Source organism: Labeo rohita, chromosome 15, assembly GCF_022985175.1.
Source record: "Labeo rohita strain BAU-BD-2019 chromosome 15, IGBB_LRoh.1.0, whole genome shotgun sequence".
Taxonomy (NCBI): Eukaryota; Metazoa; Chordata; class Actinopteri; order Cypriniformes; family Cyprinidae; genus Labeo; species Labeo rohita.
Window position 1 is genome coordinate 37,568,550 of NC_066883.1, and position 17,066 is coordinate 37,585,615.

At 33.3% G+C, this 17,066-nt stretch overlaps 1 protein-coding gene across 1 annotated transcript; it reads left to right on the forward strand.

Moving 5' to 3' along the window:
- The first annotated feature begins 471 nt into the window (after window positions 1–471).
- alp3 (alkaline phosphatase 3) lies at window positions 472–14,030 on the forward strand. Its single transcript, XM_051129724.1, has 11 exons — window positions 472–583; window positions 2,357–2,473; window positions 3,525–3,640; window positions 4,797–4,971; window positions 7,127–7,299; window positions 8,236–8,376; window positions 8,677–8,746; window positions 10,062–10,196; window positions 10,385–10,576; window positions 13,091–13,207; window positions 13,279–14,030. The coding sequence occupies exons 1-11, from the start codon at window positions 517–519 to the stop codon at window positions 13,587–13,589; spliced, it is 1,614 nt and encodes a 537-aa protein (XP_050985681.1). The 5' UTR covers window positions 472–516; the 3' UTR covers window positions 13,590–14,030.
- The last annotated feature ends 3,036 nt before the right edge of the window (window positions 14,031–17,066 follow it).

Sequence of the window (17,066 nt, forward strand, 5' to 3'; positions counted from 1 at the left end):
ATGACATTTTTATGTACTGTTTTTGACATTTTTAGCACAGATATCTAATGATTCTTTAACAATCCTTTAATTAAGACTCGTTTTCTGGTAAATGACCTAAAATGAAGCGAGTTTTTGCTTAAAACGAGAACAAATATTTGCATTATCTTGTTTTCCCTTTGAATTGTTTAGTTTTCAGAGTCTCATAGTTTTAAGGAGAAGCTTCAGAAAACAATTTTATTTTACTTCTCAAGTAGATGTGTTTTGGTTTTGATATTTGTACTGGAAAGCAAGCCAAAGACACTGAGGAAGAAATTCATTTATTGCATAGTGTCAATTACTTTTACAGTCTCTCATTAGTGTTTATCAGTGATCATTTATGCACACATGGCCATGAACTCTGGGATTGTCTCTGATCTGCGTGCTGATTGGTGGAGACGGTGTTTGCATCACCTGAGGGTCAGAGTTTTGCCTGAGCTGATTTATGATTTATACACTTTCTTACATGTTTTCTGAGTGTCCAGCTGTGGTCTCATCATGTTTGGTGTCTGTGTGTCCGTCCTCTGTTATCTGCTGCCTTTGCTGTCCATGAGCTCTGGATCAGGTGAGAAATCTGTCATTAGTGTTTGTCACCTCTTCACTTGTTCTTTGAACTAAAAATGTATATCTTTTCTTAAATAAACTGACACTTATTCATCAAGGCTGCATTAGCTTGATTAGAAGTGAGAGTGTATACATTTAAAATGTGCCAGAAGATTTCTATTTCAAATAAATGCTGTTCTTTTGAACTTTCTATTCATCTGTAAATCCTTAGAACTAAAATGTATGACAGCTTCCACACAAATATTGTGCAGCACAGCAGTTTTCAGCATTGCTAATAATCATAAATGTTTGTGGAGCAGCAAATCAGAATGATTTCTGACGGATCATGTGACACTGAAGACTGGAGTAATGATGCTGAAAATTCAGCTTTGATCACAGAAATAAATTACAGTTTAACAGATATTCAGATTTTAACAGATTTTTAAAATTCTAATAATATTTAACTTTTTTTACAATATTTTTGATCATGTATATATGTAGCGTAAAAACAAAGTACATTTAAAATACAAGAGTAAATGGTCATTTAGATGCACCAAAGCACCATTATATTATGAAAAGGTTTTTTTTTTTTGTAGTAATAGTTTTTGGCTGTACTGTATCTGCTGTATTATTCAGAGCGATAGAGAAGATGTGTTGAATATCCGTCTCCACTGAGACTACATGAGCGCTTTTCATCTGTAAAAATGTGTGGGTTTGAGTCTTGAGCTGTTTTTTCTAATCAGTGCCTACGGGTCATGAATTCAATCCACTCCAGTCCACATTCAAGAGGATCTACTCCACATCAAAGTCATTTCGAGTTGTTCTGAAGGGTTCCTGCGCTTCTGTCTTCAGACAGCTGCTCTCTTTCATTCACTGGCATCGCTTTCCCAGGAGAAATGTCTGAGAAGCAGAAGATTTCTGTCCATTTGATCTCTCACTGCTGTCTGGGAGAAATGGTGGAGGTATTAGAGATCTCACAAACTGCAGAATGTGCAAGGGATGTGCTGCATGTATGAATTTCTATGTGTGTCAGTTTTTCTCAGTTGAAACTGTAGATTATTTAATGATACAATATCTGAAGCTTTACAGGTGATATTCTTTGTCTAACCATTCGTTAATTTTTTATTTTTACTGGAGAACCTTTTAAAGTCATCCTGAATGGTGTTTGCAACCAATTTTACCTCTAAAAATGTGAAAAAAGAAGTGGTGTTAAATTTGTTAGCTTTTTTTTTTTTTTTTATATTCTGTAAAATATAAAAATGTGTATTTTAGTATTTTAGATTTATTTATATGGTATTTCATAATGTTTTTAATTAATATTTATTATTTAATTTTTAGATTTTTATAGTTTTCATTTTAATTTTGGTTTAAGTTGTAATTTTATGCACTTTTATCATTTTTATTAGTTTTGCTCTTATTTTTAAATTATATATTTAAATTGTTTTTCATCAAATATTTGTAAATTTATTACATTTCAGATTAATTTCAATAGCTGAAAACAATCTTGCAATCACTGTAGTTTTAGTAATCAATACGCAATTCAGTTGTGATTTCTCATTATTTTTTAGAAAAGCATAAACATATACACTTAAAATAGCATTAAGCTTCCATGATGAACAAACTTCTTTTTATCATAAAAAATAAAAATCAACTAAAGATTCTTGATGAGAACAAGGTTAAACCTGAGAAGTACTGAGTGTTTAAAATTGGAGCACAGGAAACACATTTTGGCAGTTGTTATACTGAAATCTTGCACAAAACTAATGTGTATAATGTTTTTTTGACCCTCTCTTAGTTGAAGAGGAGAATCCAGAGTTTTGGAGGAGTTCTGCTCAAAACACACTGCGTTCGGCTCTGAGCAGGAATCTCAACACTAATGTGGCCAAAAACGTTGTGCTGTTTCTGGGAGATGGTAAGATGGACGTTTTACAACCTTCAGTAAAGTGCTTAAGATTAAGGCAAGTCACTACAGGTGAACAGGGTAAAATTTTATTAAAATTAAACTAATAGATCAATAAATCACTATACCTACATTAAGTACATAACAGTAATACAGTACAAAGTACATAAAGACAATTGTTTTGTATTACAAGTTTTCTGAAATATTATGTTTAATTATGTAAATGAGGCATCATCTAGTTTAATTTCACTAATTTCACACATTTTCAGAGTATAAATCTGAGCATTGGGTAAAGTCGGGTATATATGAACAAACCCCTTAGTAAAAACCTTCAGAATATAGATAGGAATAATACTGTAAGTTTTGGTGTATGCAAGTGCTGCTGAAGTGGAGAAACAATCTCATTTTGAGAAAACGTCTTTTAAAGATACATAACTGAAATCTATACAGTAAATGCAAATAGATAAAGTGCAACAATAAAATCGAATGATATATGAACAAACCCTTCAGTAAAAACCTTCAGAATATAAATAGGAATAAAACTCTAAGTTTTGGTGTATGTAAGTGCTGCTGAAGTGGAGAAAAAACTCTTTATAGATATGTACTGTAATTGAAATCTGTAGACGCAAATAGATAAAGTGCATAATAAAATCATGTGAATGATATATAAACAAATCCCTCAGTAAAAACATTCAGAATATAGAAAGGTATAAAACTCTAAGTTTTGGTGTATGTAAGTGCTGCTGAAGTGGAGAAAAATCTTTTTAAACATATGTATTGTAATTGAAATCCACAGATGAAAACAGATGAAGTATATTAAAATAAACATTTAAGTGTGTTCTTTCCATTAGTCTAAAAGAAGACATGATATAGAAGCAAAATAGACTAATAAACAGTGCATGAAAAAACAATGATTTATCTGTAGTGTCAGCACACAAATCACAAACTTTGCACCAGCCAATCAGATAAGGCCATTTCAGACATCTGTGTGCGATATGCAGCAGGCAGCCTGTGGTTATGATGATGGAGTATGATTTATTTATTTATTTATTTTTTTGGACAGGTATGGGTGTGACCACCATCACGGCTGCCCGCATCCTGAAGGGTCAGTTACAGAACCGCTCTGGAGAGGAGACCGTCATGAATATGGACACCTTCCCGCATGTGGGTCTTGCTAAGGTAACAAAATTATTTATTATTTTAGTATTATTAAATACTGTTGTGGTCTTTATTCATATTTTAAATTATCTTTTATTTTTATATTTTTAGTTTTCATTTGAATTTGATTTAATTTTTAGTAACTTTGTTATGTGCTTGTGTTTATTTTTAATATTAATGTTACATTTTAATTTATTTTTCATTCAGGATTGTTTTTAAGATTTTAAAGTTTTGTTTAGTTTACATTTTTCATCCAATATGTAAATTTTATTTAATTTTATCTTTATTTCAGTTAAATTAATATTTTAGTATTGCATGTATATTATTATAGTTCTTATTAATATTTTGTTCACATGAATTAAGTGACATGTAAGTCACTTTTTTAGTTTAAATTTAAATAATTGTTTTGTCATTTATATTAGTTTTTTTGTTGTTAATTTTTTTCCAGTTTTTCTAAATTTAGTGCTACAAACTTCCAAGTTTGTTTAGTTTTTCATTTTGTACGTTTTTCATCTAATATTTCTAAATTATTTCAGCTTTAGTTAAATTAATTAAAAAAAATAATTAAAATTTTTTAGTTTTAGTTATAGTTCAATGATTATTTTAGTATTATTTGTATACTATAAATAGTTTATTACATATACTATATATTATTTTATTTTTAGTATTATTTATGTGCTTTTGGCATTTTTATTCATTGTTTTTTTCAGTTAATAATTTTAGTTAGTTGGCAAGGCAACATTTAAAAATTTTGTTCAGTTTTTAAGTTTTTCATCTTATATATATGTTTTATTTTATTTCAGCTTTAGCTCAATTAACAAAAAATGTTTTTAATAATTTTAGTTGTAGTTAAATTATTATTTATTATACTATTATTTATATATTTATATACTAAATATAATCTTATATGTACTATTTATAGTAACATTTTATATGTTTTTGGTATTTTTTTATCTTTTTTTTTTTTATTTCCAGTTAGTGCTTCATCTTATTTCATTTAATTGCCAAGAGAGTATTTTGTTTAATGTATTAATGTAGTTTTGTTTAATCTGATATTTATATTTTATTATGTTTTTATTTTATTTTAATTAACAAAATATTTTAAATAGATTTCGTTTTAGTTAATGATAGTAACCCATGCGTCAAACTGTCAGTGACAGTAAATGTGTGTTTGCAGGTGTATACAGTGAATTTTCAGATTCCTGACAGCGCGGCGACGGCTACAGCGTATCTGTGTGGAGTCAAAACCAACCTGAACACTCTGGGTGTGAGCGCAGCCGCTCGCACTGGTGTGTGTAGGACGCAGAAAGGCAATGAGGTCACGTCCATCCTCAAATGGGCTAAAGATGCAGGTACACAAACGGAGGATTTTACTCTTAAATTAAACAAAGCATCACTCAAACCCAGATTACACACGTAAAAACACTTCCATATTTGCCCTCCTGCATGCAACAGCTTATCTAAGCATGCCTCAAGTGTATTTTACTGACATCAGCTCAAAAGCTAAAACTTAATTCATCATCATGAAAATGCAAAATTAAAATAATTTTAAAGCAAAAATGATCCGACTTAATAAAAATATGAAATCTTTGTTTACCTGCATGTCATGTGATCATTAACTGACATCAAACAACCATGCAAATGTGTTATAAAATTTAAGATTTAAAATCTCAAGGAGAGTTCAAGTAAATATTTGAAGTCAGATAGGTTATAAATCCCTGTTTTTTTTTTTTTTTTTTGACATATTTCAGTATCTCATCCTCCTTTATTCCATCTGAAAACGAAGCTCATCAATCATCCATTAAATCTAGTGTGCAAAATTAATTCATTTATCTCTTTTCTCATTTCATTCATGATCACACTGAATAATTCAAGATTTTAAAAATAAATTTCATTCTTCATTGGCTGGTTTTCTTGATGGACGCTGAATTACAAAATGCACTAATAATCTACATATCAGATAATTACTAGCAGTCGGCTGCAACAAAGGAATCACTTAGCAATCATTCGTTTTTCATTTTTAGACTTCATTTAGACTATATTTATTTTAGACTAATTTTAGACCCTTTTTGAGGGTTTTTGTTGTTGCAACCAAGCAAAGACCTGATGAAAAGACCTGATGATTAACAAGGACCCTTAAATAATCATAAAATTCACACACACACGCCTCACTGTGGTTTTGCCTGATTCTTCACTGCAAACAACCTTTTTTAATTTTAATATTTGCACATTAAGAGTGATGTTAATTATTACATTTATTGTTGTTGTTATTAGGGGTTCAGGCGCATAGCGCTGACAGCCTATTGTAATTGTTAGAATGGTCACAGATTAAGGAGATCAGACCACAGCTGCTGCTATAACAGTTAAAAAGGGCTCAGAAACACTGTCTTTCTATGGTAAATGTCCTCGATTTATGTCCTCGAAGTGTTTTTTTAATTATTGATTTAGCTACATAATATGTATTGTCTTTTTCCTTATATGCTTAAACGCCTTAAGCACTTAAATCCTGGTAATCGCTGCTTGCAGCTATATTTTTTATTGTTGTAAAAATGTAAATAGTTCTTCAGTCCATATTAGATGAGTAGCATGCATATTCTGGGGCTCTAGGAAATTTAAAAACAAGCATTTCAATGCTTAATTTTACAACTAAATTTACTTATGCATGTATTTTTTTTTACGCACATATACTGTATTTTTTAATATTGTTGTAGTATGTGACAATGTTCGTCACTGTATGATCTTAATGCTTTTTAATTTTATGATTTTTATTTTTTCACTTTAGTTTAGATAAATTTTGAGTAATTTTGTGTTTTGTTTTTTTTTTTTTTGTCTGTTTACATTTTATTTTTATTTATTAGTTTTACTTTTTATGCTTTTGAAGTGCTTTGAGTTGCATTTTATGTATGAAAAGTGCTATACAAATAATTTATTATTATGATTATTACTTATTTATAATAAATTTATTTAATTTTTATATTTTATAAAAAAAAAAAATAAAGTTTATATGTGACCCTGGACCACAAAACCAGTCATAAGTAGCACGGGTATATTTGTATCAATAGCCAAAAATATATTGCATGGGTCAAAATCATAATTTTTTTTTTTTTGCCAAAAAATCATTAGGATATTAAGTAAAGATCATGTTCCTGCCATAAATTTCCTACCGTAAATATATCGAAACTTAATTTTTGATTAGTAATATGCATTGCTAAGAACTTCATTTTTTTGCACCCTCAGATTCCAAATATTGTCCTGTCCTAACAAACCACACATCAATGGAAAGCGTATTTATTCAGCACATTTATTTCAGATGATGTATAGATCTTAATTTGAAAAAAAAAGACACTTATGACTGGTTTTGTGGTGCAGGGTCACATTTAATTTCAAGTAATGAAAATGTTTTTTTTTCTTCTGGTTTAAGATCATTTCCAGCAGGTTTTAAACATGCATAATATGTATTAATAGCATAAATCAGAACACAGTTGACGTGTGTGTCTCTCTCTTAAGGCAAATCTGTGGGAATAGTGACGACAACACGTGTTCAACACGCCACGCCTGCTGCTTCATACGCTCACAGCGTCAGTCGGACGTGGTACAGCGATGCCGACCTGCCGTCTTCTGCCGTCACAGACGGCTGTGTGGATATCGCCTCGCAGCTGCTCCGAAACACCGACATAGACGTGAGAAAGAGAGATTTCACATTATTTGATAATATACTGAAAAAGTGCTCATGCTTGGGCCATCCAAGGTGTAGATGAGTTTGTTTTTTCATTGGATTTGGAGAAATGTGTCATTCCATCACTTGCTCACCAATGGATGTGAATGGGTGCCGTCAGAATGAGTGTCCAAACAGCTGAGAAAAACATCACAATAATCCACAAGTAATCCACACCACTCCAGTCCATCAGTTAACATCTTGAGAAGACAAAAGTGTTAAAGTTTTGGTTTGTAAACGGTGCTTGATGTGTGCAGATTTCTCTCCTGATTCAGACCAGACCACTTTTTCACTGGAGGAAGTGTAATTATGGATTATAGACTCAATGTATTTGAGTTAAAACGTCTTAATAATGGATTTGTTTCAGCTTTTGTCTTCTCAAGATTACTTGTGGATTATTGTGATGTTTTCATCAGCTTTTTGGACTCTCATTCTGACGGCACCCATTCACTGCAGAGGACCTACATCACTCCAGTCCATCAATTAACATCTTAAAAAGACAAAAACTGTGTTTTTTGATGTGAGAGACAACAGGAAATGGACTGTTTCACTGGAGGAAGTGTCATTATGGATTATAGACTCATATTTTAGTTAAAAACATCTTAAAGATGGATTTGTTTCTTACAAATGCGCAGCTTTTGTCTTCTCAAGATGTTAACTGATGGACTGGAGTGGTGTGGATTACTTGTGGATTATTGTGATGTTTTTATCAGCTGTTTTGACTCTCATTCTGACGGCACCCATTCACATCCATTGGTGAGACAGTGATGGAATGACACATTTCTCCAAATCTGATGAAGAAACAAACTCATCCTAATCAGATTGTCTGTAAACGGGGCGTGTATGATTTGCACTCAGTGTTCGTTTACCTGATGAAAACTTGTGATGACTTTGTGTGCAGGTGATCATCGGAGGAGGACGGAAGTACATGACGCCTAAAGGGTTTCCCGATCCGGAGTATCCCACCGATCTGAGCGCACAGGGACAGAGAAAAGACAACAGAAACCTCATAGATGAGTGGCTGAGCATGAAGGAGGGAAAGGTAAGGAAAACCAGAAAAGCATTAATGTGAATTTTTCCTTTCCATTTAACAAGAAAGAAACACAGAAGGCAGAATGTGATTAAATGGCGAAAATGTTTCAGAAGTGGAGAAAACGACTGCGTTTTGATCAAGAATCATGAAGACAAACATGCATTTTCTTTAGAATAATGTGCATTCACCATGAGACCACGAGACCAGGATCATGAATTAAGAAAGCAAATATTCTGATATCTTAAAGAATGCAGAAAACAGATTTTAGCTGTTTCATGTTTACACGCAATATTTCTCATAAATGTGTAGGTTGCAAGATACGTGTGGAACAAGACAGAATTTGATGCCGTGGATCCTGCAAAAACAGATTATCTGATGGGTGAGAGACATTTATTCAGTTAAAAACAAAAGATCTCAAAGGATTTGAGCACATGCACATAGTGTTATTTGTATGATTCATGTAATATTACAGCTTTAATTAATATTTTAAATTAACCTTTATATATTTTCATTTTGATTTTAGCCTAATATTTAGTAATTTTGTTATTTATTTTATATTTTAAATATTAATATTTAGGTTTAATTTATTTTAATATTCATTTTAGTTCCGTTTTTTATTTCCAGTTACCAAGACAACATTTTTAATTTTGGTATATTTTGTTTTTCAGGTAATATTACTTTATTTTATTTATATAGTAATATTTATAATATCTATTACATTATTTTTATTTTATTTAATCTTTATTTTCAGTTAAAATAACCTTAACTCCATCCCTAACAACTGAAATATTTTTTTAAATAATGTACTGTATTTTTAATATTTATAATATGTATTACATTTATTTTAATTATTTAATTTCATTTTTATTTCCATAAAAATAACTCTAACGGCAACCCCAACAATGAACATGTTTTAATCATTTTGTTGTATTTTTAGTTTTTATATGAATAATATTATTAGATTACATACTGCTATTTTATTTAATCTTTCAGTTAAAAGTTTCCTAACTCGAACCCAAGCAATTAAGATGATTTTAACAATTTTGCTTTTTTTTATTTCTTTTTTGTATTGTATTTATTTTTTTATTTATTTTAAAATAACCCCAACTTCAACCCCAATAATTCAAATGTTTTAAATCATTTTATTTTTATTTATTTGCAATAATTACAATATTTATATATATATTTTTAATTATATTTTATTAAAAATGTGTAATTTATTTTTATTTAATGTTTATTTTTAACTAAAATAAAACCCTAACTACAATCCTAACTATTACAATGTATTTAATAATTTATTTTTAATATTACATTGATTTTTATTTATTTCAGTTAAAATAACCCTAACTCTAACCCTAACAGTTAATAATTTATTATTTTATTAATTTTGGTGTATTTTTATTTTTTTATCTGAATAATATTACTACATTTATTTTTATTTTTATCTTTCAGTTAAAATCCTCCTAACTCTAATCCTAGCAATTAAAATGTTTTTGACAATTTTACTTAATTGTTTAATATTTACAGTATTTATTATATTTATTGTATTTAATATTTATTTGCAATTAAAATAACCCTTACTTTAGGCTCAGGTTCAGCTAAAGAAACTAATAGTTTTCATGCTGCATTGAGTTTCACAGTCTTGATTTTTTTTTTTTTTACCAAATAAAAATTGGTAAATGCTGTCTCTCTAGCTCTCTTTGAACCGGGTGATCTTCGATTTGATGTGGAGCGAGACCCCAGCATGGATCCCTCCATCTCAGAAACCACAGAGAAAGCCATTCAGATCCTGAAGAAAAATCCCAACGGATTCTTCCTGCTGGTGGAAGGTAATCAATTTACAAACAAACCAATTAATTCCTGATCCGTCCATCCGCAAATCCATTCACAAATCAATCAGAATGTATGAATAAACAGGTGCAGTAGTTCAGCATCACTGTCAGATGAATTCAACTCTTTAAAATTGAAATCTCCCACATTCTTGATCCGATTTGATCAAATTTGCATCCATTCACAGGTGGTCGTATCGATCAGGGACATCACGACAGTCGAGCGTCCATGGCGCTGCACGAGGCGGTTGCCCTCGACGACGCTGTCGCCCGTGGACTGGCGCTGACCAATGAGGAGGAGACTCTGACGATCGTCACGGCTGACCACTCCCACGCCTTCACCTTCAACGGCTACCCGTTCAGAGGGAACAGCATTCTGGGTACGTTTTTGTTCGCGTATTCGTAACGAAAATATTCCAAAATAAAAAATGGAAGCAGCGTTTTTAACTTTTCTTACAATACAGTTGAGGTCAAAAGTTTACATCCCCCTTTCAGAATCTGCAAAATGTTCATTATTTTACCAAAATAAGAGTATTATTATATAATAAGAGTAAAATAAGATGTTTCACATAAAAGACATTTACATATAGTCCACAAGAGAAGATAATAGTTGAATTTAACTACTAACTACTAACACTTCAGTGTGAGTTTGTGAATCATTTGATTCAGATCGGGACTTCACAGCACGTTCACAGCATGAATCATTTGATTGGAACTTCGCGAATTGATTCAGATTGAGACTTCGGAGCAGGTTTTGAACCTTTTGATTAAGATCGGAATTTCAAAGCACAAATAGTAAATCATTTGACCAGAACTTTGCATATCATGAATCATTTGACTCAAATCGGTACTTCAGAGCGGGTTCACGAATCAGTTGATTCAGATCGGGACTTCGGAGCGGGTTCACAAATCAGTTGATCAGAACTTCACATATTGTGAATCATTTGATTCAGATCACAACTTCGAAGCGGGTTCACGAATCAGTTGATTCAGGTCGGAACTTTGGCAGTGGGTTTCACGAATCATTTGATTGGAACACCACGTATTGCGAATTTCATAGCATAAATAGTAAATCATTTGATCAGAACTTTGCATATCATGAATCATTTGATTCAAATCAGGACTTCAGAGCGGGTTCACGAATCAGTTGATTCAGATTGAAACTTCAGAGCGGGTTTGTGAATCTTTTGATTCAGATTGGAATTTCAAAGTATGAATCGCAAATCATTTTATCAGAACTTTGCGTATCACGAATCATTTGATTCAGATCGGAACTCTGGAGCGGGTTCACGAATCAGCTGATTCAGATCGGGACTTCGGAGCGGGTTCATGAATCATTTGATCAGAACTTCGCATATTGTGAATCATTTGATTCAGATCAGAACTTCGGAGTGGGTTCACGAATCAGTTGATTCAGATCGGAACTTTGGAAGTGGGTTTCACAAATCATTTGATCGGAATGCCACGTATCCCAAATCATTTGATTCAGATTCGGGACTTCAGAGCAGGTTCGAAAATCTTTTGATTCAGATCGGAATTTCGAAGGGCGAATAACAAATCATTTTATCAGAACTTCGCATATCGCAAATCAGTTGATTCAGATCGTGACTTCGGAGCAGGTTCACGAATCAGTTGATCAGAACTTCACATATCGTGAATCATTTGATTCAGATCAGAACTTCGAAGGGGGTTCACGAATCAGTTGATTCAGGTCGGAACTTTGGCAGTGGGTTTCACGAATCATTTGATTGGAACGCCACGCATTGCAAATCATTTGATTCAGATCAGGACTTTGGAGCATGTTGATGAATCATTTGATTGGAACTTTGCGTATCACAAATCATTTGATTCAGATTGAAACTTCAGAGCAGATTTGTGAATCTTTTGATTCAGATTGGAATTTCAAAGTACAAATCGCGAATCATTTTATCAGAACTTCGCATATCATGAATCATTTGATTCAGATTGGAACTCTGGAGCGGGTTCAAGAATCAGTTGATTCAGATCGGGACTTCGGAGTGGGTTCATGAATCATTTGATAAAAATTTCGCATATTGTGAATCATTTGATTCAGATCAGAACTTCAGAGCAGGTTCGTAAATCTTTTGATTCAGATCGGAATTTCGAAGGGCGAATAACAAATCATTTGATCGGAACTTCGCATATCGCTGATCATTTGATTCAGATTGGGCCTTTCGGAGAGGGTTTGTGAACCTTTTGATTAAGATCGGAATTTCAAAGCACAAACTGCGAATCATTTGATTCAGATCGGGACTTCAGACCGGGTTCACAAATCAAATGATTCAGGTCGCAACTTTGGCAGTGGGCTTCACGAATTATTTGATCTGAACGCCACTTATCACAAATCATTTCATTCAGATTGAGACTTCGGAGCAGGTTGGGAATCTTTTGATTAAGATTGGAATTTTGAAGTGCTAATCATTTGTTCAGAACTTCACGTATCACGAATCATTTGATTCAGATTGAGACTTCGGAGCAGGTTCATGAATCTTTTGATTCAGATCGGAATTTCAAAGCATCAGATCATTTGATCGGAACTTTACGTATCACAAATCATTTAATTCAGATCGAGACTTTGAAGCGGGTTTGTGAATCTTTTGATTATGTACACTTCTGAACGGGGTCATTTTTATAAATTCAGCTATTATTTTTTCTTATGGACTATATGTAAACATCTTTTATGTCAAATATTCTATTCAGGTCAGTACTAACTAAACAATAACATGCATTTTGTATGATCCTTCTTATTTTGGTAAAATATTTATCATTTTGCAGATTCTGAAAGGGGGATGTAAACTTTTGACCTCAACTGTAGCTAGTTTATATCTCAATACTGATTTTATTCTAATAATATTCATCTCTGTTGTTTTCAGGAAAGTCTCCACTCTTTGCCACGGACCTCTTACCCTACACAACTCTGATGTACGGAAACGGACCGGGACACAAAATCACAGACAACAAGCGTCCAGACATCCGTGACGTCGACACCAGTAAGAAGCTCATATTTCATCGCTTATATTATGATATTATGTGGCGTTTATTCTCATCCTCTCTCTCTCAGCCGCTGACGACTACGTTCAGCAATCGGCCGTCCCTCTGGATTCCGAGACTCACGGAGGCGAGGACGTGGCGCTGTTTGCCCGCGGCCCCATGGCTCATCTCTTCCAGGGCGTTTACGAGCAGAACTACATCGCACACGCCATGGCATACGCGTCCTGCGTCGGCACCAATCAGGAACACTGTGCTGCCACTGCTCCACCTGAAAAGATTCCTTTCACATCCACTGACGTGGGAGGCTCCGCCCCCGACACGCCCCTTTGCACTATGATGACACTGATGCTGAGCGTATTGATGAGCGTTTTACTGCACTGATATTCAGCAATCAATCATAATTTGAGCATAAATCAAGCCTTCAGTCAAGAAAACCCTTAAATTATAATATTTTGGGAGTCTAAACAGAAAGAGAACATGAAATGGCAAATGCAATGCATCTTTTTTCTTTTGCATTACTGTTAAAATGATCTTTAAGCAGAAATGACAGTCTTTCTCCTCCACTGGAAACAGATGTACATATTTTTGTCTATTAAAATGCTTTTTTAGCATGAGATTGTCCCATGTATGTTAATAATACAAATTATCTAACACCGAATAAAGTTGTAACCAAACATTCTCCAGCAACTACTAATGTCCCTGGCAATTTTATTTAAGCAATGAAATATATGTGTATGTAATGAAATAGGTCACACCAGTGATATTATCTGAGAAGTGAACATATGATGTAGCTGAAGTGCACAATTCAGTTGAGTAATAAAGTTTGCCCTCTTTAACTTTGTTGTTCTGCTGTTTGTGTTCATCTGCTGCTCCCATTTGCTCTTTTTACATTGACTTTCACTCTGTATAGACTAATACAATCACATACAATAATAATTTCTCAAATATTTATTACAAAATATACTTCAAATCGCGTGTCGCAAATCATTTGATTCGGATCGGGACTTCGGAGCGGGTTCGTGAATAATTTAATTCGGATCGTAATTTCGGAGCGCGAATCATTGATTCAGATCAGGAACTTGGTTCGTGATTCATATGATTGGAACTTTGTGTATCGCGAATCATTTGAATTAGATCAGAACTTCGGAGCGCGAATAGCGAATCATTTTATTTAGATCGGATCTTCGGAGCGCAATTGCAAATCATTTGATTCAGATCGGGCCTTCAGAGCAGGTTCACGATTCAATCGATCGGAACCTTACGTTGGGACGTCCATAGGAACTTTGGATCGCGAATCAGAAAAAAGAAAGTAAGTACACAAATACAAATCCATTAAGAAAATTAACCATTGTAACTGTGTATTAACCATGTTTTTTTTATTTTTATTTATTTATTTTTTTTTTATTTTGTATAACAACACAAATAGATTTTGTTTGACCACAAATAGAAAAATTATTAATTTGTGGTTTCCATGGTTTAACTATAGTAACCATGTTTGTCTTTTTTAAAAATATATGGTTTATTTTGTGTGTTTTCTTTCCAGGTTAACAAAAAAAGTTTTTCAAAATGATAAACCTCACATTTCAGGCCTTTATTTATATTTATTTATTTTTTCAGATGGAAACTTCAGAGCGCGAATCACGAATCATTTGATTCAGATCGGAACTTCGGAGCGGGTTCGCGAGTCATTTGATCGGAACTTCGGAGCGCGAATCGTGAATCATTTGATTCAGATCAGAACTTCGGAGCGCGAATCGCGAATCATTTTATTCAGATTAGAACTTCGGAGCGCGAATCGTGAATCATTTGATTCAGATCAGAACTTCGGAGCGCGAATCGCGAATCATTTTATTCAGATTAGGACCTCGGAGCGGGTTTCGTGAATCATTTGATTCAGATCAGAACTTCGGAGCGCGAATCGCGAATCATTTTATTCAGATCGGGACCTCGGAGCGGGTTTGCGAGTCATTTGATCGGAACCGATCGCGTATCGCGAATCATTTGATTGAGATCTGAACTTCGGAACGCGAATCATGAATCATTTGATTCAGATTGTGACTTCGGAGTGGGTTCGCGAGTCATTTGATCGAAACGTTGCTTATCGCGAATCATTTAATTTATATAGGAACTCTGGAGTGGGTTTGTGAATCATTTGATTTAGATCTGGAATTCGGAGTTGGATCGCAAATCATTTGATTCAGTTAGGTACTTCGGAGTGGGTTCGCGAATCATTTGATTTTGGAGATGGATCGCGAATCATTTGATTCAGATCGGGAATTAGTGTTTGTTCGCAAATCAGTTTGGAGAGCGAATCATTTGATTCAGTTAGGTACTTCGGAGTGGGTTCGCGAATCATTTGATTTTGGAGATGGATTGCGAATCATTTGATTCAGATCGGGACCTCAGAGTAGGTTCGCGAGTCATTTGATCAGAATTTCGCATATCGCGAATCATTTAATTTATACAGGAACTGATTGGGTGTGCGAATCATTTGATTCAGATCAGGACTTCGGAGCGGGTTCGCGAATCTTTTTTTCTGATTTCTTTTTTATAAAACAGTAGAAAACATCAAGGAAGTACAGTTATAAAAACAAAACAAAGAAAAAGAAAGAAAATACACAAAATTACATTTTTGTGGTATTTGTCGTTTCAGATCAGAAAAACAAACCAGACAAGCGTGAACATCCGTATGTCATTCCCTGCACTTCCTGTTCGATCTCCGTACTGATCGGTGTGGCTAATTAAAGAGAGAGGTGGAGGCGGAGCACATCTGATGTCATTATCACACACACACACGTTCATAAATAATAAATCACACCCAAAGATGGTTATTTTTAGCAGCGCGTGAGTCATTAATGTAACTGTTAGAACATCTGCTGTGTCTCATCAAACCTGAGAGAGTCTTATATACGCGCGTTACGATGCAAAGGTGCATTTGCACGCATTTGTTACACCTGTCGACAAATTGAAGAGAGAAAAAAGACAAATCCCCATGGTTTACTCACACTCTCTTCACATAACTTCCATTTAGGCTCCAGTTATGATGCATCCTGATAAGGTGATATAAGTCAGGCCTGTGTAGTCAAAGCGACATCTTTTCTTCTGTATCTGTACAGGTAGATGAAGAGCTTGTGTTGACCTACAGGTGGCGCTGTAACACTGCACACTACTGCACTGCAGGACACACAGAGAAACGCAACAGTGTGCAGAGAGTTGAGAGAGAACATGCTGAAAGCATCAAAGAGAATAAAAGCGTGTAATCATTAAAAAGTGTCTCTTCTGCTGCTCTGAGTGAAAATGTTGATGCAGATTTTCTCTGCTGTATATTTGTTTTTCATACAGTAAAAACCTCACAGATCTGCAGAATGCGAGTCACGTGGTTTTTGAGTGAAAACGGGTCCGTGTTTCATATAATCCCAAAATCAAAAAAGCATTATATATATTAAATTTATTTTTTATAATTTATGTATTTTTATTTGTGACAATTTATCCATGAGTTCTTACCATAACACACCTCATAATATTAGGAAATGTGACCAATATATAATTGTTTTTATTGCATTGCAGTAATTTTTATTTATTTATTTATTTATTTTTGCGTTGCATTTTTTTATGGCCTAAACTTTTTTCTTTCTTTCTTTTTTTTATTTTTTTATTTTTTTATTTATTTTTTTTACCTGTGAGCAGTATTAATGGATGAGTACCAATATATAATTGTTTTGATTGCAGTGCAATAATTTTTAATGAATGAATGGATGGATGGATTAATTAATAATTAATATTATTTTCTATTTATTATTATTATTTATTTATGTTTGTTTATTTATTTATTTATTTATTCATTATTATTGCATTGCA

Bases quoted from the DNA above. Each gene is read 5' to 3' on its own strand.
- alp3 (XM_051129724.1), top strand. From the start codon at position 517: ATGTTTGGTGTCTGTGTGTCCGTCCTCTGTTATCTGCTGCCTTTGCTG. The intron at 584-2,356 runs GTGAGAAATCTG...ACCCTCTCTTAG, and splicing joins GTCCATGAGCTCTGGATCAG to TTGAAGAGGAGAATCCAGAG. The intron at 7,300-8,235 runs GTGAGAAAGAGA...CTTTGTGTGCAG, and splicing joins TCCGAAACACCGACATAGAC to GTGATCATCGGAGGAGGACG.